Source organism: Chanodichthys erythropterus, chromosome 20, assembly GCF_024489055.1.
Source record: "Chanodichthys erythropterus isolate Z2021 chromosome 20, ASM2448905v1, whole genome shotgun sequence".
Lineage (NCBI taxonomy): Eukaryota > Metazoa > Chordata > Actinopteri > Cypriniformes > Xenocyprididae > Chanodichthys > Chanodichthys erythropterus.
In genome coordinates, this window is record NC_090240.1 from 5,189,057 (window position 1) to 5,216,893 (window position 27,837).

The window sequence follows — 27,837 nt, forward strand, 5'->3', positions numbered from 1 at the left end:
GAAGTGCTTTTTGAAGTTTCATACGGAGTGAAATCTTATCACATGAAGTACATTATATGACATAGCACACTACATGATACAGACCTATGCATGTATCAAATTCAGTATATCAATGTCTTTCAGGTGTTTTTCCCTTTTTACTTAATGTTTTCTTTTTTTTTTTTTTGATTTAGATGATAATTTTCTCTATGACTCTGTACCATTGTCGCACAACGTTGCCCTGAGGCAACGGAAAAAAAAAATATTTAGGGGTTGGGGGAGGGTGGGGGTAATTTTTATTTTTATTTTTTTTTTATCGATGAACCAAAAAATGATGTGGAATTTTTTTTTTTTTTTTTTTTCATGTACCATCAACTTGTGTGCATTAGAGGGTTAAGTTGAGAATTAGCTGTTTGTTCAAACAATAATTTTGTTTTTGTGTTGCTTTCATTACTTCATGAGGTGTTCTGACTGTCTTGGCTCTCACATTCCTCTTGGAAATTAATGGAGCGTCTTACATACTTTCCAGTCTTCAGAATTTAAATACAACAAACCACTGTATCTAGAGAAGGCAAAGAAATGGAGGGCTGAATATGCAATCCAGAAGAACAAAGTACGATTTTTGCTTTGTAGGGCTGTCAAGTTTCATACACTGTCATTACACATGAGCCACTCGGAGGAGCCATTGCTATTTGATTCTTGAGGGTTGTGTGGAGACAGAAGAAAAAAACTTCTACAGAGAATAAAAATAAGAAAACTGCACAATAGAGAGAAGCGCAGGAGAATTTTGAGCATACCAAGAAAGTATGCATAGTAGGTTTATATTTTACAATTGACTTATACATAATGATTTTAAATTGATTACTTTGTGGTATGAATATTTTTCTTGTTTACTGTTGAATGTGGATGTAAAAAAGTATAGCCTATTTAAAGTTACACTAAATGTGCATCCTTCTGAATTGTTCGTTAGTCCTCAATACATTATAGCATCTGTTGTAGAATGTAAACATTTAAAAACTTGAGATTTATAATATATATAAAATATAAACATTCAAAATATTAGTGTTGCACATTAGTGTTGCTAGGTAAAACTTTTCAGCGCTGTTGCTGGATTATTTCTGAAAATGCATAACATGCTTGTTCAGTCAACATTAAAATGTTGATAGACTTTTCTTCCATATTGTGACGTATTGCAGAGTGAAATGGCTTATTAAACATGACAAAAAATATAGGGCGAGGCTTGATTTTGTCCATGGGAAATTGATTGGATGGTTGGATGTGTGTAGTTTGCCATTGGTCGATCTCATGTGAGTGACAGCAGGTCGTGACGCTCAGACGGTGGCGTCGTTGGAATAGTACGGTCCACTGCAGGCAAGTAAAGCGCGTCAGAGCAGCAGCAGACATACTGCTGTTAAATCAACACGTGTTGACAGTTTTTGATTAAATGTTATGTTAACTATATTTGTAGTATACTTATAAAATCGTCTACGTAGTTGTGCTTGTCATAAAAGACAGACTGTCGCTAACAGAGAGCACGGCCAAGGGAAAGTGAATATCGAAACTAAGTTAAATGTTATTTTACCGCGCTAAAGCATTTAACCCTGAAACTACTTAAACAAGTTTCCGTGTACCTGTGTGAGTTTACATTAGACTAGAACGCAGAGAATGGACATTGCCTTCTCATTTCATAGTCCAGCACATAGCAAGGAATTTGGACCTCATAAAATGTAGAACATCAAACTCGTTTTTTAAAAGATTTGTGTGTGTGTGTGTGTGTGTGTGTGTGTGTGTGTGTGTGTGTTTGTATTCATGGTACCGTGATTTAAAACATTTGAAAAATAATTTTGGTCAAGCTCGGGTAAATAAATGTAACCATTTCTTAAACAAAATCAATGAAATGGTACGTTAGATCAAAAATGTCCACCCTGCTAGGGACAAAAGAACAACAGTTTAAAATACTTGTGATTTTACTTTATGGATACTGTGAACATTATTTAAGACATCTTGTGTCCCTATAAAAGCATATAACTTAATCTATCTATCTATCTATCTATCTATCTATCTATCTATCTATCTATCTATCTATCTATATATATATATATATATATATATATATATATATATATATATATATATATATATATATATACACTCATCAGGCATAACATTATGACCACTGACACATGAAGTGAATAACACTGATCATTTCTTAGTGGGTAGGATATATTAGGCAGCAAGTGAACATCTTGTCCTCAAAGTCGATGTGTTAGAAGCAGGAAAAAATGGCTCAGAGCATCTGCTCTTGTGGGGTGTTCCCAGTCTGCAGTGGTCAGTATCTATCAAAAGTGGTCCACAGAAGGAACAGTGGTGAACCGGCGACAGGGTCATGGGCGCACATCCTGATATTGCTGAGTTAGATGCATTCCTGGGTCAATTTTGTTGATCCTGGAACAACATTCTAGTCTGAAAATTTAGTCTTAACTCTATTCCTACCCCTAAAACTAACCTTACCCATACTTTATACCAAAAATCTGAAGGAAATGATAGATGAATAACACTGATGTAGAAGCACCAATTCATGATTTTAAGCCTAAACTTGACATAATCTGTAAACTTGTCCCTCAAATCTGATTGGTTGATTTGAATGTTATTCCAGGATCAACAAAAATGTTGAACTCCGCAATATCAGGTTATGTGTCATGGGCATCTTTGATTCACATGGGGAGCGAAGGCTGGCCCGTTTGGTCCGATCCAACAGACGAACTGCTGTAGCTCAAATTGCTCAAGAAGTTCATGCTCTGATAAAAAGGTGTCAGAATACATAGTGCATCACAGTTTGTTGCGTATGGGGCTGCATAGATGCAGACCAGTCAGGGTGCCCAAGCTGACCCCTGTCCACCGCCGGAAGCGCCAACAGTGGGGATGTGAGCATCAGAACTGGACCACAGAGCAATGGAAGAAGGTGGCCTGGTCTAATGAATCATGTTTTTTTTTTACTTCACGTGGATGGCCAGGTGCGTGTGCGTCGCTTACCTGGGGAACACATGGCACCAGGATGCACTATGGGAAGAAGGCAAGCCGCCGGAGCATTGCTTTGGCAATGCTTTTCTGGGAAACCTTGGGTCCTACCATCCATGTTGATGTTAATTTGACATGTACCACCTACCTAAGCGTTGTTGCAGACCATGTACAGTCTTTCATGGAAATGGTATTCCCTGGTGGCTGTGGCCTCTTTCAGCAGGATAATGCACCCTGCCACAAAGCAAAAATGGTTCAGGAATGGTTTGAGGAGCACAACAATGAGTTTGAAGTGTTGACTTTGCCTCCAAATTCCCCAGATCTCAATCCAATCAAGCATCTGTGGGATGTGCTGAACAAACAAATCCGATCCATGGAGGCTTCACCTCACAACTTACAGGACTTAAAGGATCTTCTGCTAACATCTTGGTGCCGGATACCACAGCACACCTTTAGGGGTCTAGCGGAGTCCATGCCTCGACAGGTCAGGGATGTTTTGGCAGCAAAAGGGGGACCAACACAATATTAGGAAGGTGGTCATAATGTTATGCCTGACTGGTGTTATATATATATATATATATATATATATATATATATATATATATATATATATAATATATGGATGAATTGAAAACTACATTTTCAGTTACTGAATTATTAGTATTTTTTTTTTTTTTTTACTTATTATTTGATGATTTATTTTTATGAAACTATTGTAAAAAATTATTTTGAATTGCATTAAATTCTGATTTGGACATAAATGTTTGTGTGTTAAATAAATGTTTGGACTTTTGTTTTGTTTGCATAGAAATGCTGTCTGACAAAGTGGGCAAACAGCTGGGTCACCCCACGTATTCTTTAACTGGATGGTTGGTAAGCAAGTTCTTTAAATGGCACAATCAGATTTTGGAGGAAAATGCAGTGAAATTGAGCAACATACAACCCAACGACACTGTGCTAGAGCTGGGGCACGGGCCAGGCCTTGGTCTGCAGGCGGCCTCGCAGCTCCTCACGGGCCCGAGAGGGAAACTGATTGGTGTGGACTACTCACAATACATGCATCAGATGGCCAGTGAGCGCATGAAGGAGCAGATCTCCAGAGGAAAGGCTGTGTTGTATTGCAGTGATTTGGTGGCCATGCCGATAGAGGAAAACACTGTTGACAAGGTGTTTCACTGTAACTGTTATTACTTCTGGCCGGATCTGAAAGCAGGAGCGAGATCGATTCACAGAGTGATGAAACCAGGTGAGATCATGAGAACTTAATCTCTCACTATCTCTTTTTACTTAAGTAAAAAAGCAATAGTGGGACATGATTTTATGATTTTCAAAATTGTGCTATTACAACTTAATATGCAAGTGTTATTTATTTTATTTAATAAAATGGAGGATGCAACATCACCACCATCCTCTAGCCTACACGCTAAACTCCTATGTTACAATTTAGTAATAAAATCACACTGTTCTTAAGGGGAACATATTTGCTTCTTACACTCTTAAAAATAAAGAGATCCAAAAAGGGTTATTATTTGCAGTAAAGCCATAAACAGGGGTGTCAAAGGGGCTGTTTACATGACACTGTTTTCAACTAAAAATAGTAAACAGACATGACAATGGCGTTTTGGGGGTCTGAAAACTCAAACTTTTGAAAACCGTTTTAAAGTGCAACAACAAAAAACAACAAAAATACAGATCTGTGAAAATTGTGACGTTAAAATTGTGTATTACGTGTTTAGTCTATAGGCATGCGCGTTTGGCGTGAGTGCTCTGTAAAAGAATGTCTATGTGCACAGGCCATAGACTTAAAAAAAAAAAAAAAAATATGGGCATAGTGTCCGTGATGTCACCCGTTGATTTCTGAAGAGCATTTTTGAAGCAAAAATAAGGCCGCTGCATTTTAGCAGCACATCGCCGCACGTCACTCCCGGATAACTGAAAATAGGCAAAGAGGCGGGAAGTGGTTGGAACTGAGGTGCCTGGTTGCTGAAACCACGCCTGCCTAGCTCAACGTGATCATGTTAGCAGGCAAAGGAGCTATCTATCCATCTTAGATACTATCTAAAATATTAATATTAAAGATAACAGGTTATATCATTTGAAAGTTCTAAATGTTTACTGTCAATCTACAATGTCTTTTTCACGATATAGATGCTCCAACACCATTAATTGTAGTTTGTGTCGGGTGTGCAAATAACAACATGAAAAATCAAACAGGACTTCATACCTTTATAATGAAATAGAGATCACAAGATCTGCTTGGGTAAAATGTCCATAATTTTCATTTGAAAAACAAAAAACAGTACTTTTTGTCCACAAAAGCATTAAATCCATGAAATTGATATATTATCCATTGTTTGCATCACATTTCTTCTGAATGATCTGCTCTTCATCATCGTTCTTCAAGAAATTATGCAACCTGAGCAGTGTTTATGTTGTAAAACTGTATATGCTCGTATATATATCTCACAAACAAATGAGTCCATGTCCAAAGTATAATTTTTCAAAATGCAGCAGTTTTAGTTATAATATCCAAGCAGTTTTGTCGTTTTATATTCTGCCGCCATTGTCATTGTAGTAAATCTCAGGAAAAAAACTTTTAGCCAATGCCACGATCCAAAAACGAGTTCTGTTTATCTTCTGCATGCGTGCACATGTACACAGACACACATCTATCTCGAGTCTTGACCATTAACGCAGTAAGCTATATTATTTTATAATTGTATACAAACCCGATTCCAAAAAAGTTGGGACACTGTACAAATTGTGAATAAAAACAGAATGTTTCGGAATAGGAATGTTGTCCCATTCTTGTCTAATACAGGCTTCTAGTTGCTCAACTGTCTTGGGTCTTCTTCCTCTTTATGATGCGCCAAATGTTTTCTATGGGTGAAAGATCTTGACTGCAGGCTGGCCATTTCAGTACCCGGATCCTTCTTCTACGCAGCCATGATGTTGTAATTGATGCAGTATGTGGTCTGGTATTGTCATGTTGGAAAATGCAAGGTCTTCCCTGAAAGAGACGACGTCTGGTTCTAGAACTTGGATATACCTTTCAGCATTGATGGTGCCTTTCCAGATAAGCTGCCCATGCCACATGCACTCATGCAACCCCATACCATCAGAGATGCAGGCTTCTGAACTGAGCGCTGATAACAACTTGGGTTGTCCTTGTCCTCTTTAGTCCGCATGACATGGCGTCCCAGTTTTCCAAACATTTGGAAATGTCTCACTTTCAACATCTGAATGAATGAATGAATGAGGCATTTATATAACGCTTTCATATGTACTACTGTACACCCAAAGCACTTTACAATCATATCAGGGGTCTCTCCTCATCCACCACCAGTGTGCAGCATCCACTTGGATGATGCGATGGCAGCCACAGTACAACGGCGCCAGTGCGCTCACCACACACCAGCTGTAGGTGGAGAGGAGAGAGAGTGAAATAGCCAATTCAATGGATGGGGATTATTAGGAGGCCGTGATTGGTAAGGGCCTATGGAGGGAATTTGGCCAGGACACCGGGGTTACACCCCTACTCTTTACGAGAAGTGCCATGGGATTTTTAATGACCACAGAGAGTCAGGACCTCTGTTTAACGTCTCTTCCGAAGGATGAGACGTAACATGTGATATGTTATCTCTATTCTATTGTGAATAAAATATAAGTTTATGAGATTTGTAAATTATTGCATTCCTTTTTTATTCACAATTTGTACAGTGTCCCAACTTTTTTGGAATCGAGTTTGTATATTATTATTTTATAATTGTATAAAATAATCCCGAAAAAAAAGCACAAACTTGGCAGAGATGCCAAATTCAGCAGCTGGAATTAGCTGAGGTAAAGTGACGGCTCACAGACAGCAGCAGTAAACCTGTCACTCAAGCGATCGCGCCCTTAATTATGCAGAAATTTAAGGCTTAATATAATTTAAATGGATGAGTTATAAAAAAATTCACCCCTCTCAGAGTTGTCATGAAGGGCAAAATTAGTTGTATAGACCAAAACCACAATTTGATCCAGGCTGTAAAGTTGGCCATTTTAACATGGGACTCAATGAGATTCTGCTCTCTTCTGCGGCCAGTCGATGAATCGCAGTTTAAGTCATTTTAAGAGAAATTGGGGGAGGTTGCGGCATGGCACAAGCGCATAGTGTTTATTATGAGTGACATTGCCAACTACTGGCCTGGCATGAATAATACAGAGTTTTTAGTCATTTTCACAGATCTGTGTGAACGGGATCGTTTTGACAAAAAAAAACTTTTCCATTGTGTTTTTTTTTTTTTTTTTTTTTTTATGTCGGTGTTGTGTTGTCTTTAATTATGAAGAAAATTGAGTTGTGTAGAAATTACTAAAACTATTGTGACAAGTTAATGATATGTTTACATGACTTTACACAACAACAATGTACTAAAAACAGAAAAGTTTTACTTTTCCTTTTTTGAAAAGTTGTCAAAATGATCCCCGTTCACACGGATCCATGAAAATGACTAACAATGCTGTATTATGCTGCCAGTTTAATGATCTACAGCAATATAGCGCAAACTTTGATGAGAACTAAACAAGAATATAATTATTACAGTAGTAATTTCTCAATAGAAATGATATCAAAATTGATATATGTTGGTCAAAATCGTACATTTATACACAAACTGAGCAGCAAACGCAACTTTCGGACGCCATCTTTATTTTTCTTGCTCAACTGTCACAGAATGGAAAGCACAGGATTGTGGGATATCAAAGGCAGCTAAGGATATATCTATACTTCCTTCAAAAATCGATCAGATAAAGGTATCTCATGAGACAGGAAGTGAAGCTAACATTGGATTCGGACGTGCCTTAATGCCTTACTACCTTGAAATGTGTCCTCAGAAGGCAGCATTTTCCAGTTTTCAGACGCAGCCACTAACAAGAAATGACACTCAATAGAACGTTCCATTGCCCAGCAGTGGCCCTGCATTTCCGCCATTTTGGGGTGGCGACTCAGCAGTCCACTAGTTTCTATGGCAATATCAGCTGCTTTGTTAAAAAAAAAGTACATTAAAGCTGAAATCCAACCTGAATGATGACAACACAGAATAAAATACTATCACTATCTGTGTAAGCCTTACACTTTTTTCACAAAACCTTTTTGCTCTCTAGAAACCCAGTCAGTTTGGGTTAAAATTCTTTAAAAGATCTAGTATTAGTATTAGGCTTATAAACAATAATTAATACCAATATATGAAATTAAATTAAGGACATACATCAGAAAAATTGTGAATGTTGGACAATAAATATATGAATATATGAATATTTTACAGTATTGTCTAATGTCCGTTAAAGCAAAAGTGTCCAAAAGTGGGAATTATGCGATAACGGACACAGCAATGAATCATGTATTATAAGATCATTATGTTTGTAGCGTGATCTATTAAAACATACAATATAGCCTATTTCAATTCAGACCTAGTGGAGTGATACTATTATTACTATTACTCCACTGTATTGTTCACAGCAAACATGATGATCTTAAATGTATTAATTAATAATTTACTATTAATAAATGTGTAAAGTTGCACAAAATGTAAATACTCTATTAAGTATGCTAACTACGTTACTTCAGATGGTTGAATGGTTGGATTCCACAACTGGTAAAATAAAACATATATAAGAAAATACAACATTTACTGTAGGTGCCATAAAATTTACTGATGATTTCATTTGAAAAATGTTCTTTTGCGCTTCTGATTTTGCAGTGAAATTTGTCGATTTTGGGTGTGTAAGATGTGAAGGATTCTATGGTAGAGTTAGTATTTTCACCCTATAATGGCGGCCGCGCCATCTAGTGGCTGTTGACCAAAAAGGATAAGAGCATCGCCTCTTGGGTTCTATACTCTTTGGTTTAGATTATGGCAGTGATTCTCAACCACGTTCCTGGAGCCAACCAATCATTTGTGTGTGACAGTCAATCATTGTTTGCGGACACCATAGAAATGAATGAGAAGTGCCGTAAACTGATTCACACCTGTCACACAATTGTTTGTGACTTCTCTTATAAAACAGCATTTTTTTTTGGTGTAAACTCTAAAAATAGATCAATCCCAAACTAATGTTTAAGGGCAAACATGTGGAAGATTAGCCAATGGCAAAAAGCAGTTTTCTCACAAATGTAGTTTACTCAGCATAGTGAAGCCTCTCCTCCATTGACACCCATTCAAAAAAATGAATTTTTTGCTAACCTTGCAGGCTTGCCTTCAAGTGGCTTTGTTTAGTAATTACTGAAGACCTTGATTAGCATCTTCAGGTGTGTTTGATTGGGGTTGGAGCTAAACTCTGCAGTAAAAGTCTTTTAAAGAATAAAAGTCGTTATAGCACAAATGTAGACTTAGGCCCAATCCCATTTCTACCCCTTACCACTTCCCCTTTGCCCTACCCCTTTGTTTTGTATGTTCACATGAAGGGTTAGGGGTGTCTCGATTCTCGTTTAGCTGGAGTGGTAGGGGTATGAGAAATTTCCCTGCATACACTGACTACCGTGCTGCTAGAATGCGTGTAGTGATTATGGTAGAGTATATTTCCACTCAGGATCGATCACTTATGTGTTACCTGGCTGCCAGTTTCTCCGTAGCTTGCTAAACGCATCTGAATGATGTGAACACAAATGAGTAATACAGTTAAAAAAAATATCTGGTCATTCTTCATGGCGCAGGTGCTATTTGCATCGTATCTTCTGTAAACTCTTGCGTTACCAAGAGCTCCGTTATCGCAGCACCACAGTAGAAAACGAAACCACATCCGTATTGACCGGCTCGGCGCGAAATGCAGCGGTTAAACAAACAGCTTGGCCCAATTGAAAAGCGGCTTCATCAGTCTTTGGAAACTTGTTAAACTTGTTTGCGCCTGATTTCTGTTGATATGCGCACTTCATTGCTGTTCATACTGGTTAAATGTTACATGACACTAATAAAAGAAACAAGGTATGATGACGTGTGTACTGGTGTAGTAGTGGTGTGCCATTTCTTAGGGGAATATTTTAACCCCTACACCTTGCCACTCTGTTTCAAGGGGCAAGGGGAACGGCGAAGGGGTATAAAATAGAATTGGGATTGGGCCTTATTCACTTCCGATCCCAATCCCAGGTAGGCCTACAACACTGTTTTGATAATGCTCTTGAATCTGGTCTTTATGATATAATTGTTTTTTAAAGTTATTGAATAGTATTATATTGAAAGATAATTCATTGAAAACAATTTTTAACAAATAATGAAGTAAAGTTTAATTGCGCTATTACCTAAATCTCATTATAATTGCATGATGAGAGTGCATGTAAACTAGGGGTGAAATGGTTCTCTGTAAAAAAAATCGAACCGTATTTAGGCTATTTTTCTGTTGATGGATATGCATTCTGGCTTCTCCTAAACTTTGTTCAATGCGAATGCCCTATGTTCTATGACCGGTCATTTACGCCGCCATCACCTGGGTGTTAATAGCGTGTGAGCGAAGGTGAGACCTGAACAGCACACACACGTTGCTATCTGTGTTTTAACTAAACTCATTTAAGCATTGCCAGTTTTAACATCCAAGCACAAGACGCGAAAGAGAACTCGCGCACGCAATGAGAAGATTTGTGTGTGCATCTCACACAGCGTGCAATTATTGAGTTCTCTTTCAAGTCTTGCGCTTGAACGGACAAATAACCACCGAAATTGTCAATATGCCCATCTTGGCGAGTATCCTAGCAAACAGTAGGTTATGTGTGAAGTAAATGATAAGAAAGACAATGGCATGTGTATCGGTATTTTGGATCCGTGCATTATGTCTTAAAGTGACAGCAGATAATATAAGCTATATATATAAGCTAATATTTGCTTAATATTAACAGACTAATATTTTTTCAAAAACTAATTTAATAGACGTTTTCATTAAAATGATACCAGCATAACAATTAGAGTGAAAATGCTCATTTGACTTGATATGGAATGGTTTTGCAATAATTGCAGCATGTTGTTTCTGCAAACCTGATGATTCATGTGAGCATGATTTAAGAATTAAGCTGTGTCACTCTGACCAATGTTTAATTATTAAAAATTATTTTCTGTTCCTTAGGTGGAATTATGGTTACAACTCTCAGACTAGAGACTGTTAAAAAAGCAGCCGCGAAGAACATGTTTAGCGGGGAGAGCTGGCGTCCTGAGGTCTACATGGAAGCGCTGCAGTCCTCTGGGTTCACAGATGTCCAAATGGAGAACAAAAGAGAGAAACTCATCACATTTCAAGCTATTTTTGCCACTGCTCTGAAGTAAAATTACCGTTTAATACTGATAGGTAATGATAAGATATCTGTCCTGCCAAAGGTTGTCAGGATCAAATGTATTTTAATTCGTTGTTGAATAATAAACATTTGATCTGTGGCTGTAAATTGACAGATTTATTAATTAATACATTAAATAATGAAGACAGCTGGTCAATTATAATGGTCAAATATAATTAATATGTAATATAGTGCATATTTAGCAAAATGCTCCTCTATAGAATTTTTTTTTTTTTTCTCGCTGACTAACGAACTATGAATATTAAATGGCTTTCCTGGGGTAATGACCTGTTTCCGTGGTTGAAAGATGTGATTAAATTAAATGAGACATGACACATTTCAGTTGTACTGTTTCTTTCAACATTCCTTCTGATGTTCATTCATGATTATTTCATGCTATAACTAGAAGGTCCTAAAGATGATCGGTTCATGAGTGCAATGGCTATAGTGACATTATGTCATTTATTATTTGAATTTCATTATAAAACTTACAGAAGTTGATGTGTATTATTATTGGTAGATTGGAGAAGGGCTAAAAAAGTGTTATTTCTGGCCATTTTGGATTTCAACCATTTTAGTTGAATGTTATCGAAAGTTTTGTGCATCACTATAGGCTTATATCTATTTACATTAAGGTTATTTTAATCATTTCAATAAAATGTGTAAAGGTGAATGAAGTTAAGCAAATGAAAAGTTACAACAACAACAAAAAAAAGTCCCAAAAAACATTGGTTTTGGTATCTGAAAGGTACAAATTGTTATTGCAATTTTAGTTTAGAGGACAGAAACTGTTATTTGAACTTTGATTTAAATTCACGCGAAAAAGAATGAAACTATGACAAACAAAGCCGCAAAACTACAAACCCCATAATGCATCAGCAGAAAAGCCACGCATGGTTATACAATGACGACTGCGAACTTTTAGCGGGCTAAATGATAACTCATTCAGACCTAGTTAATCAGTGAACAACTCGACAGAAACATCACCGGTAAGTAAAAAAACAAAACAAAAACACGATGAATACCTAATATTCACTGAAAGTAATTTGCTGTATATGATTTTAGTTAAAGACATTTGGACATTTGGCTACTATTAATGGGAATCAACATGACGTTTTTTTTTTTTTTTTTTTTTTGGTGGTGGTTTTGAATTAATAAAGGTATATTTCAACCCAAAATCAAGTAATCCTCGAGGCATGATAACATGTCAAGCCCAAAAGGATTGAACTTGATGTGGATTACATTGTTTGATTCACATGGATTACTTTTACCGTCTTTATGTAACGTTTTCAAGCTTTGAATCTTCAAGCTTAAACAGGTAATGTTTAAGCTTGAAGATTCAAAGCTTGAAAACGTTCAGTGTAGGGACAAAACTATCTTCATTTCACAATGAACTAGCCTTAAATGTGTTTGGAACATATGTGAGTAAATGGTGACAGAATATTCTTATTTGAGTGAACTTCAAACTATCAAAGACTGGATTTTTACTATTATTATTTTTTAATAATTATGTTGTATTTAGACATTATGAAGAGAATCAACTACTTCAAGTGTTATGACTGTCACTGCCCAACATTTCTCTTGAAAATTAAAGGACTCTTACTTTCCAATCCTCAGAATTTAAACAGAACAAATCTAGAGAGAAGACAAATAAATGTATGGCTGAACATGCAATCCAGAAGAACAATGTAAGGTTTTTAGCCAGGTTGAGCTGAAACACTTCATACACTGTCATTACACATATGAGCCACTGGGGGGAGCCATTGTTATTTGGTTCTTCACTCTGAATCGCAGTGTTTGCCTCTGTTGTATTTGAAAGGGTTGTGTGGAGACAGAAGAAAAGACTCGAATGTGAATACAAATAAGAAAACTGCTCACAAGAGAGAAGCACTGTAGAGCAACCCAAGAAAATGTGCATGTAGTGTATTTAACAAACATCTGAATTAAATTAATTTAATCTCATTTTTATAGTTTCTTTTATATCTGGGTTTATTGTTGATAAAATATTCAAAAGTACACTACATTCACATCTCTCTGAATTGTTCAGTAGTCCTCAAGACATACATTTATGAAACTAATAACTTTATTAAATCATTCTTTATCACATGTGTACAGAAATATGAAAATATTTACATCCAGAATAGTGTCTGTTGTACAAAGATCTTAAAATTTCAATATAAAAAATTACATTTTAATATACATTTTAATATAAAAAGAATAGAAATCAATACGGATAAAAAAGGTATAGCATGCTAGATCAGAGGTAGTTATATTTTACAATACAATAGCTAGCCTACTTTACAATCTGTAAAAGATCCCGACCAAGCTTTATTATGACCTAATCAAATCACTCATAGTTCCTTTTATATCTTCAGTTTATAGCACTGACATGTTCGTTTAAATTTTTGCTCTTCCTTAATCCTGTTAACTTGATGTAAAAAAGGAAATGCAACTCTGAAAATATATGTTGTGAGGCTCAGACATCGTCTATGCAAGTACGTGAACACAATGCTTCTAACTACACAAGCTTAATGTTCATGCCTTGTTGAATTCTGTTGCATTACGAATTACGTTTTAACTCATTTTAACACATCTTGCATTCTCAGAGTTTCTGGCAGGTGGATTATGGTATGAATAAGCAAAATGTCTCCTAGATCAACATGTGTCATGTTGGAGCAATGGTTTGAAGAAAGTCAATTAGTTAATATTAGTTGTCAGCATGTTTATAGCTAGACACCTAAATTTATGGCACAGATATTTGAAGGTAACTCTGTTCTCTCGAGGTTTCTTGCCACCACAATGCATGTTAAATATGTAGAGTGGGACAGGAAGCTTGCAGACTGTTGGCCAAGCCTTTTGTGTACTTGCAGAGAGTATGTTTCTGGCCTTATGTTTTAGCATCTCTTGGCATGATGCTTTTTGTTGTTGTTTTTGTTTCTCAAGACACTAAATATTATTTGACAATATACATAGGTATTTACCTTCCCGTACACTTTTTTTTTTATTCACTAGGGGCACGTAAGCAAGTAACGACCTGCAAATAATTAACAAGACTTTGATATATACACACATGGAAATGAATGCATTTAGATACATGACATAAGAACTGAGCTTTATGCAGAGACCTTTTTCACATTAAAATATTTAGATGCATAACTCCTTTTTTTTTTTTTTTACATCAGCAAACATCCCTGTGATATTTTTCAAATTAAAGGAGTGTTCCAGGTTTAAAACAATAAAGCTCATGTTTTTTAGCACTCAGTTCTGCGAAAAGAAGTCATAATTGCGAGAATTGTGAGTTTACTTTATTTCTTTATTTCTCGCAATTGCAAGTTTATATAGTCAGAATTGTGAGATGTACTGTATGGAAGCTTGTTTCTGCCACTAAATTAAAAAAAATAAAATAAAAGGTAATTGCGTCTTTTTATCTCACAATTCTGACTTTTTTTTTTAGATATAATGTCGCAATTGCGAGAAATAGTCAGAATTGCGTGGTATAAAGTCTGAATTGCATGATATAAAGAATTACGTTATAGTCAGAATTGTGAGATATAAAGTCAGAATTGCATTATAGTCAGAATTGCGTTATAGTCAGAATTGCATGATGTCAGAATTGCGAGATATAAAGTCAGAAATGCATGATATAAAGTCAGAATTGCGTTATAGTCAGAATTGCAAGATATAAAGTCAGAAATGCATGATATAAAGTCAGAATTGCATTATAGTCAGAATTGTGAGATATAAAGTCAGAATTGCGTTATAGTCAGAATTGTGAGATATAAAGTCAGAATTGCGTTATAGTCAGAGTTGTGAGATATAAAGTCAGAATTGCGTTATAGTCAGAATTGTGAGATATAAAGTCAGAATTGCGTTATAGTCAGAGTTGTGAGATATAAAGTCAGAATTGCGTTATAGTCAGAGTTGTGAGATATAAAGTCAGAATTGCGTTATAGTCAGAATTGTGAGATATAAAGTCAGAATTGCGTTATAGTCAGAGTTGTGAGATATAAAGTCAGAATTGCGTTATAGTCAGAATTGTGAGATATAAAGTCAGAATTGGGTGATAGTCAGAATTGCAAGATATAGTCAGAATTGCATGATATAAAGTCAGAATTGCGTGATTTAACTCACAATTGCGTGTTATAGGCAGAATTGCGAGATTCAGAAGTCCCCAATGTGAGTTTATATCATGCAATTCTGACTTTATAACGCGCAATTTGAGTTTATATCTTGCAATTGTGAGAAAAAAAGTCTTGTGATATAAAAAGTCACAATTACCTTTATTTTTTTATTTAGTGGCAGAAATAAGCTTCCGTAAGATTAATTTCTGGTTATGTATTACCAAAATTATTTCTGTTGTTGGATTTGTAATTACGTAAAACTGTTTTACAGATACAGTGTGAATTTAAATGTTTATGCCGGTGTAGTACTTTGCCCCATAGACTTCTATTGTTTGTGCATTATTTTATGCAATTTTTCGCTTGTTTTTATGAAGGGAGTTGAATGGGAAATTCATTTTTTTATATGCAAATCCCCAGTATTCCCTGGATGGTGATGATACTGAACCTGGAACATTCCTTTAAGCCTAATTACACAAACAAGTTAAAAAGTTACAAAAAATAAATGCATATTTGTTTTTGAACATTTAAGATTGTTGCTTAAATTACAGAATGGCCCACAAGATTGTCACAAAATGTGAGTAGGCTTTTCTTTTTTTCTTTTTTAATATGCCATTTAGCAGTTGGGACAATACAGTTGTATATAGTCCCACATTAAACAGTTCATTGTTCGTCAGCTCTGAAGATTTTGGGGTCAGTTCATATGTGGGCTCGTGACTTCTCACACTCATAGAGTCCTTGAAAACTTGAAGTTTAGGAGAAGACTTAAGAATGAGCTGTGAGAAGTGGGGAGTGGTAGACTCCAGAAAAGAAGGTGCCATTATGAGTTTCCAGTCCACTGCTCCTAAAATGCTCCTGCTCTTTGGCAAGGAGTCCTGGTGTTGACCTGACTAGGTTCTCTCCAACGCTCTCCCTCTTTGTTGAGGATTTCATCTGCATCTGGCATGGGATGAGAGGCACTGAGGGTGGGCTGGAAAACCGGGTGACTGTCTCTGGGTTTGGTGCTGATGAACTCTCGAACACTGCATCTGCTTCAGCAGCAATGGACACCAGGGCTTGAGTGGAGTCAAATGAGCTTTTCTCTGTGTCAACTGAGATGAAGGAATCCAGGTTGCAGTCATGATGGTGGTGAGCTCTGCTAAAAAGGAGACGTGCATCTTCGCGGAAGTGTGGATTGAAGAGGAGGTAGAGCAAGGGGTTGATGCTTGCAGGAAGAGGCAGAAGTACCAGGACGACTGATTTGACAACCTCCTCGCTCACAGGAAAGAGTCCCAGAAGGGAGGAGAAGGTGAGGAAGGCTACGGGGCAGTAGAGCAGGCAGTTGGTAAAGATGAGCCAAGCCACATGCTTGATCATGGCACAATCCCAAATGCTGTCGAAGTCACCCTTCATCAGGTCCCAGTACAGTTTGATGTAAGTCCCGGTGATCACCAAGAAACACAGGGAGTTCATCATTATCAGAGCAACCATAAAACCCAGCGTGGAAGGTTCGCCATCCGGCAGAGGTGATGGCGTGCAGAGTGGAGTGGCCCCGTACTCCCCGACCCCAATCAGCGGCAAAGCGGCGACTGCCAATGAAAGTGCCAAGCACGCCACTGTGGCAGCTCGCACGGTTCCCAGGGAGGGCGACTTTCCGTAGGCGCGAGCACACGACACGGACACGCTGCACTGCACAGCAGCCAAAGTCAGGAAGAGTATGGAGCCCTCCGAGGCTAGAATTGAAAGAAAACCTGTTGTTTGGCAACCTGCACCCATTTCCCATTGAGCTCCATGCAGGGCGAACTCTCCAAATGTCCGGGCGTCAACCAATGCCAAGGTGCCGGTACACAGGCCCGTAAGCAGGTTGGCGCCACTGATGGTGCCGATGATGAACTTAACTGGGGAGAGATAGCTGGGGGATGCAAAGACAGTCAAGAGGAGAAGGCTGTTTCCCATTAGTGAGACCAAAGAGATGAGCCACATGCCAAGCCGTACCACCCAACTGTCAAACAGGTTATCACATGGTTTAAATGGACCTGAAGGGGTGAAATGAAAAATTAGAATCTAAGTCTTATAACAGAAATAACAAATTAACTTGAAGCTTATTCACACCAAGACTGAATTTTTACTACGGATCAAATGCACAACAAAATGTTACAGAAAAATGTTTTGAAAATCTCTCTTAAAATAGTTCTTGCATCAACTGCTTTGAATGAAGTGTAAAATTTTATGTAATAAGTTTTTTCAAAAGTTTAAGCCTTACCAATTTAAATATTGAAGCTCAAGACGATGCGAAAGGGAGTATCTATTTCAGTATGCACACAAATCCAAAGCGTGTGCCCAGAAAGCTGCGTCTCAGACAGAATGTGACTACTGAAATGAGCTCTGTTTCATGTCTTCTTGCGCTTGAACAGACATATTCAAACAAAACTATGTCAAATAATTCCTCTCTCTGTGAGTATCCAACCATCTCGGCGAGTATCTGACCACAGTCGATCATGGCTTGAGTGAACGTAACGGTCGAGAAAGACAAGTGTATAAACATCAGTGTATTGGATCTGTGCATTAGGTCTTAAAGTGACAGCAGCCTAATATTCCTGCTGCATTTTGTGTTTTTAATGTTAATCAAACAAAAAAGGACAAAAATAATCAATCACTGCTCTTGACTGAATAACTTTTTAATTCGTATTAATGTTTCATTTATACAGTTAAGACTATTATTTTACATTTTGATTACTTTATTCAATGTCTCTACCTTAAAATTACTGTTGCTTGTCTTTAATAATGTTTTAAATTTATATTAGTTAGGCTAGTAGTGTTAGCTGTGGTATCGAAATTGGTATAGAGAATTGTGAATTTTCACAGGTATCTAAACTTTTTGGTGTCATAACTAGCTGTTTTTGCAGAAACCGTTTACTGCCCAGTAAATTTTCTGAAGTCACCAGCCACTGGCAGGTGTGACAAAACGTTAGGCACTGTATATGAGTTATCGTTTTGAATATACTGAAGCACATTTGTGAAATCTTATGGAAATGAAAAATGAAATTTCATTTATAACCACAAGATGTTTTAAACATAATTGGGTCACAGCTGAAACCAACTACTTTCTTTCTTTCTTTCTTTCTTTCTTTCTTTCTTTCTTTCTTTCTTTCTTTCTTTCTTTCTTTCTTTCTTTCTTTCTTTCTTTCTTTCTTTCTTTCTTTCTTTCTTTCTTTCTTTCTTTCTTTCTTTCTTTCTTTCTTTCTTTCTTTGATCAGCACCATTTCTGAAAATGGCAACACTTGAAGTTTCTTCAGATGGTAATCAAATCACGCCAAGTGTTGGTGGAAATTCTGAGAAGTGTGCATAGTTTTGGTGTAAAAATTCTTTATCATGCTTGTTGTTTAGTTTGTTTGTACTTGATATGAACAGACCTTCATAGTCTTGGTGGCATACAGTTGACCTACAGGGTGAGATCTGCTGCTGATTGAATTTACCTGGGATAGGGGTACACTGTATGCTGGTTTGTAGTTTGGACTCTTCAATAGCTAACTGGAATTCCTCTAAGTCAAGGTCATCTGCAAGTGAACACATGAAAAGCATGAGGCATCTTTGCTTTGTGCATTTACGGCAGCATGATGAAATAGCCTTCAGTGTTCAAGATGGCATGATGCACTTGGTCTGGCAGAAGATAAATCACCATGTTATGGACATCAAGTCTGCTGGAACGGATTAATTTATCTAAGGGCTTTAGCACCACTCAACATCCAACACATCTCAGTTGCAACTTTCCATTTCTCCTTCAGTGTGCAATCAATCATCAGGCTTTGTTCACGCTCTGGTTTTGTTATTTTCCGATAAGCCAAATGGTATGTTTTGGACCTTGAATTGTTAATGTTTATCTAATTTCCCATGGAGTGTAATTACGGAGGGCTCCTTTCAAGTCTGAAACCTGATCAGATCGCATAGAGGAATGCATGGAGAAAAGACACATTTTATTTCATCTGTCAAATACCTGCGGTTACTGTAAGGCCCTGACATGTTTCTACTGTGCTAATTAAAGATGAAGAGACTGGCAGATAGAAGAGAGCAAATAAAAATAGACGCGCACACACACACACACACTGTGGAAAACCGCTACAAGTGGTGCTTTTATGTTCCTTTCATACGAGGAAAGTGTTTGTGTAATGCCAGTGTTTTCATTTTTGGCTACAGGGACTTTGATAAAAGGTTTACTGTACAAACTTGAGTGACTTGATACAATACAGTATTGGAGTTGGGAAACTTGCCACAATAAGTTAAAATAATTTAAACTTAACCAACTGGTTTATTCTAGCTGTTTCCATTTCTATTAATAAAGGTGAAGAGACCAGCTCAAAAAGTCTAAATCCATTTTGATCTAAATGCTTAAGCTTAAATGTTTAAATGCTTGTTCACAAACTGGCTTTGACCATTCCAACATGGCGGAAAGCTTATGTATAGCGGCCCATTGAAACAGCTGCTAATGAGGCATCTATATACAGTGCTCAGTGTAAATGAGTACATCCCCTTTGAAAAGTAACATTTTAAACAATTTCTCAATGAACGCAAAAACAAAATGTTGACAAGACTAAGTTTAATATAAAATTTGTTTAACTTATAACATGAAAGTAAGGTTAATAATATAACTTAGATTACACATTTTTCAGTTTTTTTTCTAGTACTTTGTATGGCCTCCATGATTTTTAATGACAGCACCAAGTCTTCTAGGCATGGAATGAACAAGTTGGCGACATTTTGCAACATCTATCTTTTTCCATTCTTCAAGAATGACCTCTTTTAGAGACTGGATGCTGGATGGAGAGTGATGCTCAACTTGTCTCTTCAGAATTGTTCGATTGGGTTCAGATCAGGAGCCACTGAATCACTTTCATCCTGTTCTTCTTCAGAAATGTGTTTAGGATCACTGTCAAGTTGGAAAAATTGCATGACGACCAAGGGCACTGAGTGATGGTAGCAACTTCTCTTTCAGTATAGAGCAGTACATCTGTGAATTCATGATGCCATCAATGAAATGCAGCTTCCCGACACCAGCAGCACTCATGCAGCCCCACATAAGGACACTGCCACCACCATGTTTCACTGTAGGCACCATGCATTTTTCTTTGTGTTCCTAATCTTTGTGACACCATACAAGGCATCAGTTCCAAAAACAATTATCTTGGTCACATTACTCCAGAGTATAGAGTCCCAGTAGTCTTTATCTTTGTCAGCATGGGCCCTGGCAAACTCTAGGTGGGATTTTTTTGTGCCTGGGCTTTAGGAGAAGCTTCTTTCATGGACGGCACCGATGCATGCCATTCCTCTGCAGCGTATGCCTTATTGTGTCACGGGAAATAGTCACCCCAGTTCAGCTTTCTACTTCTTTAGATAACTACAGTGAACTTGCATGCCGATTTTCTTCAACACTTCTCAACAGAAGACGCTCCTGTCGAGGTGTTAACTTCTGTAGATGACCTGGACGTCTCTGAGATGGGTGCAGTTCCAAACAATTTTTTACCACTTTTGCTACAGTATTCTGACTCTTTGCTACAGTATAAACTCACCTGTGATTGAATTCTTGTTAAATTAGACATTTGTAGTCTAAAATTTAGCTTTGCTCCAGAGACTTTCAGTGGGGTGTACTCATTTTTGCATCACCCTAATTTGAGTAAAACTGAAAATTTTGTTCTCAAGTTATATTGTTAACCTTACTTTCATGTTATAAGTTAAACAGATGTTATATAAAACTTAGTCTTGTCAACATTTTGGAAATCGTTTTTGTGTTCATTGAGATATTGTTTAAAATGTTACTGTTCAAAGGGGGTGTACTCATTTACGCTGAGCACTGTATATGATATCTGTGGTGCCTGAAAAGTGAAGCCAAAGAATTTCGATCGCTCCTTGGTGGCTGGCTGTAGTACAAGTCATAAACCCCGCCTTCTCCATGTAATCGAGTGGGATGCGAGCCACATTAAAATATCCAATTACACTTCAAATATTTTTATTCAAAGATGATTTCTGTCATTTTAGGTAGTTTTCATCACGTAAACGTATGTTTGTTTTCCCAGTATGTTTGGTTTTTAGTTATTTGATGCTATAAAAACAGGGTGTAACGTCATGATTGAAAGCTTTGCTTGTGATTGAGTCTCAGGATCATTACTGCGCAGACTCCGCCTCCAAACAACGTAATCGGCAATGACTGTTACTGGGATATTTTGGCTTCATTTTTCTACAGTAGAAGGACGCAGAGATGTGCTGTCCATCTTTTTTTACAGTCTATGATCACGACGCTGTATAATGTTAGACAGATTTGTGAGATGGCATAGTTAAGTTGTAGGACTTACAATTGTTGTCAGTGTGAATGGGGAACAGGGACAGAGCTTTCTTCTGGAGATCTTCCTCTTCACTGCCCATCTGTTCTTCCCACTGACTGGCTGCTTTGTAGCTGTTGCAGGCTCCAAATACACAGCACTGATAGGCATATGGCATCTCAATCACCCTGTTTCAACAGTAGTGATGAAATGTATCAAATTAAAACACAAAATGAAAAATAATTTCATATGTTCCATCAAATATTTTTATACCTTCTATTTTATGTTTTGTTATTATGTGCCAAATAGAGTTTTAACATTAAAAAATAAGGACATATTGCATCAGTTTTAGGAAATATGAAAACTATAAAAGATCCAATTTCAGAGGAAAAAATGATTCATCAATCTGCAAATAATGCATGAAGTAATCTAGCAATACATCTAACCGCTAAGGCAATTTTAAATGTATTTGGGTCACGACAGAAACCATGATTTCTCTTTAATTTTAATCAGTTGCTTTTTGGATATGGTAATACTTGAAATCTCTCTTTCTTGAGGTGCTAATCAAATCACGGCAGCACTTAAGGCTGAATTCTTGGAGCGTTTCCAAAGCCTTGAGCAGTTGATGAATCAGGACAGGATATTTATAACAGCCTCTCTGTATTGAGAATATCAGCGTATCTTGAAATAATCTTTTCGCCTGTCAGATGACTTGCATCAAGCCAGATATTCTAGGGAACTTAACAAACAGAAATCATTTACTCATACCAATGAACAGAATGTTCCTTGGGCCACAGAATGTTCCAGATTGTTAGTATCTTGAAACTGTCAAATCTATAAACGTTTGAACGTTTCTCTGAAAACAGAGTAAAACCTTCATGTGTTTTTGAGCTATTCGAGGCATTTGGGCTGTGGGACTTCATAACCACAGACACTTGTGAATTTTCTTTGATGGTTTAACATGGAAGTGTTTTAAGTCTAGATAATCTGTTGTTGTGCGGGATAGCCGATTTGATTGACTTTTTGGGGTTATTGGTCACTACAAATGTACCTTATGTTGGGGAAGTCCTCTTCTCTGAAGGAACGTGAGAGTGCCATGTTGCCTTTCAGTTTAAGATGAGTAAGGCTTGTTAGCCCGGCTAGCGGGAGACTGCTCAATCGGTTCCCAGTGAGATCTCTGGATGGAGAGAGGAGATATAAATGGATCAAAGTTGCAGGTGTTGCTACAGTTGAAGTACCTACTTAAAATGTTCCATATTATACCATAAGATAATTTTGTCAACCATAAGATAACATTTGCCAACATTATTCCTTGGAGATCTTCTATTGGAAATCTTGTTGGAAGTAGAGTTGTTGGAGCAGCTATTGAAGTGAAATTTGTTCCCTTCAGACGTGATGCTAACCATCACACCGGCTTTTTAGACATTTTGCACTAGCTGGTGTGTCAGTGATTTAAGTGGATGTATGAAGTAAGTTCTCCCCAACTCATGGGCGTCGGAACCATTGTATGTGGGTGGGACAAGACCTACCCACGTTTTAAAGGATTAGTTCACTTTCAAATAAAATTTTCCTGATAATTTACTCACCCCCACGTCATCCAAGATGTTCATGTCTTTCTTTCTTCAGTCGAAAAGAAATTAAGGTTTTTGATGAAAACATTCCAGGATTATTCTCCTTATAATGGACTTCAATGGATTCCAAATGATTTAATGTCAAAATTACAGTTTCAGTGCAGCTTCAAAGATACCAGATGAGGAATAAGGGTCTTATCTAGTGAAACAATCTGTCATTTTCAAAAGAAATGTAAATGTATATGCTTTGTATAAACACATGATCGCCTTCCAAGTGCTTTTGCCAAAACCAAACATTTGTATTCTTCAAAAAGCTTACGCTGTACTTCCTACACCTTCCCTATTCTACTCATGGAAAAAATGGAACTGGCGCTGCGTTCGTTCCGTAAGTAGAATAGGGAAGGCGTAGGACATACAGCGTACGCTTTTTGAAGAATACGAAAGTGCGGTTTTGGCGGAAGCACTTAGAAGGCGATCATGTGTTCATACATTTACATTTCTTTAGAAAATGACCGATCGTTTCGCTAGATAAGACCTTTATTCCTTGTCTGGTATCGTTTATATATATGTGTGTGTGTATAACAGTGTTCTGCCGCGAAGAGGCTGTGAATGTTTCTAAATCCAACAACACTTTTTGGAGTGATTGGAGAAAGTTTTATTTAAACTGACATGTTTTAGCACACAGGCCTTGAACTTGTAACCCTGATGAAAGCTGAAATGCATCAGTTTAAATAAAACTTTGCGTGTTCCAGGTTCAATACAAGCAAAACTCTATGGGCAGCATCTGTGGCATGCTGTTTATTACCACAGAACATTATTTTTGCTTGTTTTTACAAAGTGAAGGACGAGTCAAAATTATTATTATTTTTTTTGTGTGTGTGGTAATCAGCAGCATGCCATAGATACTGTCGATGGAGTTGTACTTGTATTGAGCCTGGAACAGTGATTTTACTTTTCCATGCACTTTGTTTGATAGTGGATTTGCCCCAGAATAATTTCTTAGAGGTTTATATGAGGTCTGTAACTATTGCAATATCTGCTCGGGTATGATGCTCATCAAATCGCTGCACAAATATGTCAGCCTCAATCTGTCACACTTTATCATTCATTCATCACATTCTTCCCCTAATGCTGCTTGCATTTAATCGCCTGTGACTGATGATGCACGTCTTCACCACTGCACAGAGCTTTTAACCATGATTACAACCGCAGTCTTTTCACTTTGAGCCAACGAAACCATTGCACAAATAACAAAAAACTCAAAAGTGTGCATCATGTAATCTCTGTGTTTTTGCAAACTGGATGATGTTGCAAGTCACAGTTTAATAACCGTTTTGTACATCTGTACAGACATCTAGACTCTGAGGTGTGTGAGCTTTATTTTCAGTGGCAAATCCAATGATATGCAAGTCTGGCACGGTTTTGCATATAGTTTACTTACAGTTTGATGAGAGACTGAAGAGAGGAAAAGGCATCAGGGTGGATGGTGTTGATCCTGTTCCAGCTTAGATCCCTGTAATGAAACATCATTTACTCATCCATACACCTGTGATTTCTCTTTTTGTCATGAAAACAGAAATGCTTTTGCTCACATCTTGACAGCTAACATAAAAGTTTTTATTCTTATCAGATATCCATCTTGCTCTCAAATACTTATAACAATAATCATTATTTAAAGTTTTCTGGTGTTTGATTGGCAAGATGTTAATTAATTAATTTGTAGAGAATGTCTTGGCCTCTAGGTGGAAGTTTTGGTGAGCTTTACCAATTATTTCTATGTTTGAGTTAAAAATATGCTCGAGACAATATCAGTATTCTCAAAAAATCTATATATACAGTGGAGTTGCTTAAAATAATTAAATCCCATTTAAACTTGTTAAAATGTTGATGCTGAAAAGAATAATAAATATTTACGACATGAACTTGATTTTATCAAACCAATCATGCAGTTTGAGTGCCTCTAAGCACTATTTATTTTTTTAACCCATCACTATTTTTCAATTTGTAATGAAAAATGTAAATTAAAGGTACAGTATGTAACTTTTGGTCCTCCTAGTGTTAAAAAAAAAAAAAAAAAAAAAAAATGCATTTTGCGGAAGAACATTGTTTTGGTTGTGCTTTGGCTCTGCATGACTGTGTGGATGAATATGATTATCCTACTGCTCATAAAACATTCACTATAAGCTTAAGAGATAAAACCAGTTTAGATGGAAAGGATCTCAAGCTGACTAGCTGAAGACTTTACTGTAGTTTTACCCATTAATAGCAACGGTACTTCCTTGAAAAAAATCCCAGCACAAAAACAACCATAATGAAAAGACCCTTCACAATAGATAATGCTTTAAAGTTAATATTTCTTATTAATTGTATGATTGCATATTTGTCATTTTAACTGAACTTAGGACTGGTGGTGGTGCTTAAAGGGCATATTGCAGGTTAGAGCTTTTGTGATTCAAAAATAATGTATGAAATAGATTTTCTTGAAAAAAACACGCATAAATACGCTACATAGGCTTCTGGAGTCGTTTTTTTGTGAGAGAATTTTACTTCCGCATCTGAAAAATGCCAAATCGGACGTGACGTCATTGAAGGGAATGCGATTACTATAAACTATAGGAAAACAATGGATCGCAATGACAGTTCGGATGCTGAGGAAATTGTAAATGCTTATTTATACTCGTATAACTAATCACAGCCATACAATTAGCCTGCTATGTGGTCAAGAGAGCAGGGACAGGCCAGAATTAGACAGAATAACGGTCAAAAGAGACAAATTGAGCTGTTGTATGAGGAGAAGCATTGGAGAACAGGACAGAGACCGGTGTTAGCTTATAGATATAACGTTAACGACATGTGCTCAGATCACAGTATTGTACAGATTATTATCATTAATCAGGCAACAGCAAATGGTCATCAAGGAGTAGGCCTAACTGATTACTAATAACAAACGAATAAACTTTGATCAAGCGTATGTCACACGCGTTAATATCCGTCCACACTAACGTTACGTGATATAGCCGTTTCTCATCACGACTGATTTGGTAGTTAGCAAATGTAATAATCAAACACAAAACTTAAAATGTGCACCGTAAGTCTTCATCGAGCTGCATCTCTGACGGATTCGTGATCATGTCTCCCGCTGGCGGCCAAACATATAGTGTTAACTTACTGTATTTCATGTTATCCTTTATTTATTAATTCTGTGTTATGAGTTTATTCCGTGCCCATTCACTGATAGTGTGAGGATGTAGGCTATATGACGCCGTGATTATGTAGTTGTGTGAACTTATGTGTATATATAAGTTTACATACATGGCATGCATGAAATTGGAGTATTTACATTACCAGCACATAATTCAAAACTGTTTTGTGTAAGTGTGAGACTGTATGCATGTGTACATAATTTGTATTCATCAGTGGTGAAACTGATTCAAGTAAAAACGGTGAAGAAGCATCGCGTGTGTAAGTTTATTCATTATAATAATTTACAGAAGTATTACAATGTTGAACTCCCATCATATCGCCAGGATGATAATCCTCCAGTCTAAAATGAACGCGTTTTTCGACGCAGATGCAGAAGTGAAGTCCCGTCTCTTCACCTGCACAAAACAAACCCCGGCACAGAAGATAGCAGCGTAGTTTTTCTTGTTAGTAAACCTCTGGACTCGATGTCCTGACAGGCTGAAGATTGTGCAACCTCCACATACACAATAATTTACCATTACGATGGTAAATATAATACAAAAACTACCGAAAACACACTGATTCACGGCCGCTGTTGCTAAATACCAATATATTCTGCACTGAATCAACACAGAGCTCTGCGAACGTCTCCCTGTAGTGACGTAAAATGACGCGACGCTGAAAAAAAGGCGGTTTTTACAGAGACCGTCACTTTATCTACAAAATTAATGCCCTTATGTCTCGCAAAACATTTTTAAACCCTACAGTACCTTTTTATATGGTATTTTTGTACAAGGTTATATATTCACCTCGAAAAAAATGTTAAACCTGCAATATGCACTTTAAGATACTGTTGGTCATTCAGTGTTTCTGTTAAAAAAAAAAAAAAAAGTATTTATTATTAAAAGATAATAATACTATTACAAATTTTACAACTATTAACAATATGCAATGCACTAGGGATTGATGAGCTGTTGGGTTCATGAATATCAATCACATTGCCATCGTTTGCTCGAACTGATTTGCCCAAATCAAAACAGGGACAGATGAGTGCCAGCCAATGATATTGCCATTTGCGCTCCTCCCACTACCGGAGAAGCTGGCATCTCTTATGCATGTTCTTAATAGAATAATTCCAAACGAACTCCTTTATTTTTACAGGAAAATGGCACTAAGAATATCGTTTACCCGTTGATTCTGCGTGGTATGCAAGACTCTCACGCTCTCTCTCTGCGTGTGTGTGAGAAACACAGCGCTTTCAGCAAAGTGACGGCGAGTCGTGCGCCTTCACACTAGAGTTTTTGGTACATCAAATATGGGTACGCTGCTCATCCATTGAGCTGAATTGAAATGGTACAAATCGCTTGACAGAGAGCGACAGACAA

At 37.1% G+C, this 27,837-nt stretch overlaps 2 protein-coding genes across 4 annotated transcripts in view; one reads left to right on the plus strand and one right to left on the minus strand.

The window, feature by feature from the left end:
* The first annotated feature begins 1,292 nt into the window (after positions 1-1,292).
* On the plus strand, positions 1,293-11,618 carry zgc:194242 (uncharacterized protein LOC100005854 homolog). Of its 3 annotated transcripts, none has more exons than XM_067371944.1 (3): positions 1,293-1,350; positions 3,806-4,243; positions 11,086-11,618. In XM_067371944.1, exons 2-3 carry the CDS (start codon positions 3,808-3,810, stop codon positions 11,280-11,282), a joined length of 633 nt encoding a protein of 210 aa, XP_067228045.1. In that variant the 5' UTR covers positions 1,293-1,350; positions 3,806-3,807; the 3' UTR covers positions 11,283-11,618. The 3 variants fall into 3 exon arrangements, with proteins under 3 accessions (XP_067228045.1, XP_067228047.1, XP_067228048.1); XM_067371946.1 differs by lacking the exon at positions 1,293-1,350 and adding an exon at positions 1,508-1,706; XM_067371947.1 differs by lacking the exon at positions 1,293-1,350 and adding an exon at positions 3,401-3,481.
* A 3,551-nt stretch (positions 11,619-15,169) lies between these two features.
* The window catches only part of LOC137009175 (leucine-rich repeat-containing G-protein coupled receptor 6), a 109,371-nt gene continuing 96,703 nt past the window's right edge, over positions 15,170-27,837 (minus strand). The window contains exons 14-18 of the mRNA XM_067371152.1: positions 24,711-24,782; positions 22,750-22,875; positions 21,732-21,886; positions 18,864-18,944; positions 15,170-17,423 (exon numbers count right to left, since the gene is read on the minus strand). Of these exons, the coding sequence (XP_067227253.1) occupies positions 16,174-17,423; positions 18,864-18,944; positions 21,732-21,886; positions 22,750-22,875; positions 24,711-24,782 (1,684 nt within the window). The 3' untranslated portion in view covers positions 15,170-16,173. The remainder of the gene's footprint in view (positions 17,424-18,863; positions 18,945-21,731; positions 21,887-22,749; positions 22,876-24,710; positions 24,783-27,837) is intronic.